At 35.2% G+C, this 5,424-nt stretch overlaps 1 protein-coding gene across 1 annotated transcript in view; it reads left to right on the top strand.

The window, feature by feature from the left end:
• Window positions 1-2,168: 2,168 nt before the first annotated feature.
• LOC110315158 (vomeronasal type-2 receptor 1-like) overlaps window positions 2,169-5,424 on the top strand; it is a gene marked incomplete at its 5' end in the record, with an annotated part of 7,927 nt that continues 4,671 nt past the window's right edge. The window contains one exon of the mRNA XM_021189286.1: window positions 2,169-2,387. Coding sequence (XP_021044945.1) covers window positions 2,169-2,387 — 219 coding nt within the window. The remainder of the gene's footprint in view (window positions 2,388-5,424) is intronic.

The raw sequence follows: 5,424 nt of genomic DNA on the forward strand, positions 1-5,424 counted from the left end.
ATCTTCCAAAATGTTAAGGCAAGTGAAACTGCAAGAAGACTGATCAAGGGAAGTTTCAAACTGTGGAAGTCTTTGACCATGTATTTGCTTGATAATTGATAAGCAGTAGGGAGAAAATTCCATGGAGTAAACATAAGTGTTGTATTTTCATGATTTTTGACCTATATTTTATGGGAATTGAGAATAGAAAATAAAAGGGTCAGAATAAAACAAGAGGCCAGGTGACGCAAAGTAGTAGATGGTAACTAAAATACTTTAATATATCCATTTAGTAAATTCTTTCAGGTATGTAGCCTTAATCTCTATTATAAATATTAGGAAGAATAATAATCTTCTATTTACAAATAAGGTAAACAATGTTGGTTAATTTTATGTTTGTGGTCACAATATTTAACAGAACCAAAAGATTCAAAATCTCAGTCTTGCTAGTCTGTGGAGATCTTCTGAACTCACTAGCTCTCTGGTTGAGAAATCTAATTACCACAGTTAAGGGCAGGTGAAGATCATGATTATGACCTGTGTGATGGATTTCCTTTATGCTACAGAAAGCATTTTCTTACCTACCTAAAGCTAATTAGGCAAGGTGTGAGTTAGACAATGATTGTTTTTCATTAAGAAGAAAGGATTATTCTCAATGTCTCTTTGATCCTACATATTTAACTTCAGTCCAATGAACTGATGTGCTATGTACCACTAAAGTACCAATAGCCATGGCCATTTCTGCATAAAGGTGGCTTACAATTCAGAATCATACTTGAAGGCAATGTCATGCTAATCTTTTATAACCCAACTAAAGTGTACTTTTTCTGAGAAATGAAGAATTTACATTTTCCTAATTCAGTCAGCCATTACCTCCTCTATGCCCTTTTCAACATTCTTTCTACAATACCAAATGTGATGTGATAAAATATTTCCTGTGGAGATGCAACACACATATCTACTCACAATAAAGAGTCCAAAACACACATTTAGACACCACCAAAGACCAACTCAGTGAAGCAATGATTTTATTAGGGGTAACTTAAAGAAATTATGTCAAGGAGCAGACATGACTCTAGGACAGATTCAACACCCAGGGCCACCACAGCATGGGTGACAGCTCACAAAATCCTTTGAACCTTAAGAAGAGCTTTCAGGCAGCTCAAATGTGTGTCCTTCGCTAGTTTTTCTAAATAATGTCCAGGCAGCCCAGCTGGTGTGTGTTTATCTTCAGCAGATGTACACCATGGTCTCCACAGTCTTCTTTTCACCTTGCCTTGTCTGAGTCTTGTTTGTACTTTAACACACTCTGAGAGGGACTCTCAGCTTTCCTTGCTTTCTCTGTCAGGGTGGTTTCTAGTGAATCTGCTCTGTTTCATGGACTTCCTAAAGCTATTTTGATGTATTTACCTTACTACTTCAAGAGCTTCGCTGAAAGGATGAAATGATTGAACTTGGAAGGAAACTGTGACACAACAGCAACATAATCTTATTGAATTTTACATTGAGAGCTTGATTGTCCAGTCTCTGTACTAGGCTGAGATTTTTCAAAGAAGGAAACACTTGTGAATTTTTGTATCTTTACATATGGAAAGTTGCATAAGGGGAATGAAATTATTCTAAACATTCTCCTGACTCATGATACAGAGATATTATACTACAAAACCTTAATATAAGTTTATTTTATACTAGCAAATATATACATATGTAACATACAATAATGGCATATTAAAATTGTACAGAGACTAAAAGTGAGGGGGAAAGGTAAAATTAAATTTCACAAATTTTTAACATAGTATGTCTAAAATACTTTATTGTGTTATAATCATTTATTATGTCAGCATGGTAATAAAATAATAAGGTGAAATTATTTATAGGCTAGATTCCATTTTGTAAAATCTTTATACCCCAGTATGTACATTACATGCACAGCACATATCAATTTACCAAAACATTCTGTTTTATTTACCACTTGTGGCTAGAGGATATAAGAACTAGTAACAAAAACAGCATTAGAAGAAAGAGCATACTATGAACTACATATGAATTACATATGAAATCAATCTACTTTTTTAAATAAATCTTTATTTTCTAAATATTTAAATGCTTACAAACTACTAATTAATTTACTTATTGATTTCCTTTATTTTTCCATGTTTCTTGCTCATTTTTATTAGCTACTTAAATACATAAAGGAAATAAAATTTACTACCAATGATGGAAGAAAAATAGAGTTTAGTTTGAATGGAGAGATAGAAAATGGATATTATGATATCCTCAATTGGCACAAGGATAACACTGGAGAAATTGCCTTTGTCAAGGTTGGAGAATATAAATTCACAAGATCAAAATATGAACTTGTTCTTCCAAAGAACTCATCATTGTTTTGGAACACTGAATCCTCAAGGGTTAGTTGATCTGATACATTTTTGATTAAATAGAGAGAGAAAAGTCTATTTTTTCAGACACTGAATAAATGCAAATCACATAAAGCTTTTACCATATTCCACATCATTTTAATTAATGTAGCCTAAGGGGATTTTTGTATTGTTGTTTGTCTATTTATAATCTAAAGAGTACATATTATATTAAAATACATGCAAACTTTAATATAATTTAGTAGTATTTTGATATATTGAGAATGTTTCAATGTAACATAGTAATTTTATTATACTTTGAAACTAAAAGGGTTATATTTTTATAAGTCTTGCTTTCATGTTTAAATTGTGTTTACTTAAACTATTGATTTTCTTCCAACAGCATGTCACTCCATTCCTTCCCCCACCCTAACCCCACCTTGTTTCTGCCCCATCCTCATCCACTCCTCCTTTCTTTCCAGTCAGAAAAGGGCAGGCCTCCAATGGATATCAACTAAACATGATATATCAAAATATCATTGCAGTAAATCTAGGCACATCCACTTGTGTTAAGGTTGGAAAGATAACTCAGTATGAGACAAAAGATGCCAAAAGGCAACAAAAGAATCAGGCTGAACCTGATTCCACTGTTAGGATTCCCACAAGTAGTGCAAGCTACACATATATGCAGAGAGTATTGGTCAGTCCCAGTCAGGCTCCTTGGTTGTTAGTTTATTCTCTCTGAGCTCCTATGAGCCCAGGTTACTCCATTCTGTGGGTTTCATGTGTTGTCTCTGACCCTTCTGGCACCTAGAATCTTTTGTTTCCCCTTCTTCTGCAGGATTCCCTGAGCTCCATCTAATGTTTGGCTTTCACTTTGGGTGTCTGCACATGCTTGCATCAGTTGTTGAATGAAGCCTCTATAATGAAAATTAAGCTTCATTGACAATGTAGATGGCTTTTGGTAACATGGCCATTTTTACTGTGTTAATCATGAGCATGGGAGATCTTTCCATCTTCTGAGGTCTTCCATTTCTTTCTTCAGAGACTTGAAGATCTTGTTGTACAGATCTTTCACTTCCTTGGTTAGAATCAAACCAAGATAGATTATATTAGTTTTGACTAGTGTGAAAGGTATCCTTTCCCTATTTTTTTCTCAAGTAAATTTTCCTTTGACTATTAGAAGGGTATTGATTTCTTTGGGTTAATTTTATAACCAGCAACTGAGCTGAAGTTGTTTATAAGCTCTATGAGTTCTCTGGTGGGATTTTAGGGTTCACTTAAGTATATTATTCTATCATCTGCAAATAGTCCTATCTTGACTTCTTCCATTCCAGTCTGTATCCCTTTGACCTCTTTTTTTTTTTTTTTTTTTTTTTGGTCTTATTGCTCTGGCTAGAATTTGAGTAGTATATACCTTTTAAAAAAATTCAACACCCCTTTATGTTAAAAGTCCTGGAATGATCAGAAATTCAAGGCCCATATATAAACATAATAAAAGCAATATAAAGGAAACCAAAGGCTAACATCTAACTAAATGAAGAGAAACTTGAAGCACTCCCACTAGAATAAGGGACTAGCTAAGACTGCCAACTCTTTGCCTATCTTTTCAATATAGTACTCAAAGTTCTAGCCAGAGCAAATAGACAACAAATGGAGGTCAAAGGGATACAAATTGCAGAGGAAAAATTCAAGACTTTTTCTTTTGGGAGGGGTACATCAGTCTTGTTTGGTTTTGTCCTGGGTCTCTGACTAGAAACTCTGAATCTGGCCTTTCAGGCAATATCAGGTGTGGGATTCCTCTTGTGTCCTAGGTCTCAGTCAGGACCAGCGATTGTCCATCCCCACAATTTTTCTGCAGCCTTTAATCCAGCAAAAATTATAGGTATAACAAATTGTAGCTTGAAGGTTATATGTCTAGTTTGGTGTCCTAATACCTCCACCAGAAGTCTCTCCTGGTTAAAGGAGATTGTCAATTAATTGTCACAATTCCAATTTCAAGGAATTTTAGCTATGGCCACCTCTTATATTTCTAGGAGTTTTCATTGCACTGGGTTTCCAGCTTGTTCTCATAATGGACCACATTTCCATTTGTTTGACCCTATACTCTCTCCTTCCATCCTCCCCTAACCTAATACTTCCTGTTCCCATTCCACACCCTCCTCTACACATCAGGGGTCTTTTCTATTTCTCCTTCCCAAGGAGATTCATAAGGTCTCCTTTGTACTCTCCTTCTTCTCTAGCCTCTCTGTGTCTTTGGATTGTAGCATGGTTATCATTTTCTTACATCTAATATTCACTAAATGAGTACATACCACTAATGCCTTTTTGTCTTGATTTATCACATTTAGGATGATTTTTTTCAAGTTCTTTAAAAATTTTATTAAGTCATTGTATTTCTAATTAAATTATTTTATATATTTACATTCTGAATGTTGCCTCTTCCCATGATTCTCCCTGGATGAGTTCTTCAATTAATCTCCCAACCATTTTGCTTCTGAGAGTGGGCTCAAAATCCTCCCACTACCAATTCACACCTGCTAGTAGACTCTTTTACTTGGGCATCAAGTTGCTACAGGATTAATTGTATCCTCTCTCATTCAAGACAGACAAGGCAGTCCACTGCTAAAATTATGTGATAGCTGATCAATACATTGTGTAGACTAACCACATTTTCTTAATCCATTCTTTGATTGAGGAATATCTATATTGTTTCCAGTTTCTGGCTATTTCAGATGAAGCTATTATAAACACAATTGAGCAATGTTCTTGTTTTATGGAGAATGCATTTTTAAACTTTTTTTATTAGATATTTTCGTCATTTACATTTCAAATGCTATCCCGATTGTCCCCTATACCTTCCCCCCCAACACCCTGCTCCCCTGTCCACCCACTTCTTGGTGCTGGAGTTCCCCTGTATGGGGCATATAAATTTGCAAGACCAAGTGGCATCTCTTCACAATGATGGCTGACTAGGCCATCTTCTGCTATATATGCAGCTAGAGACACAAGCTCTGGGGGAACTGATTAGTTCATATTGTTGTTTCACCGATAGGGTTGCAGACCCCTTCAGTTCTTTAATTAATTT

Source organism: Mus pahari, unplaced genomic scaffold (genome assembly GCF_900095145.1).
Source record: "Mus pahari unplaced genomic scaffold, PAHARI_EIJ_v1.1 scaffold_13537_1, whole genome shotgun sequence".
Lineage (NCBI taxonomy): Eukaryota > Metazoa > Chordata > Mammalia > Rodentia > Muridae > Mus > Mus pahari.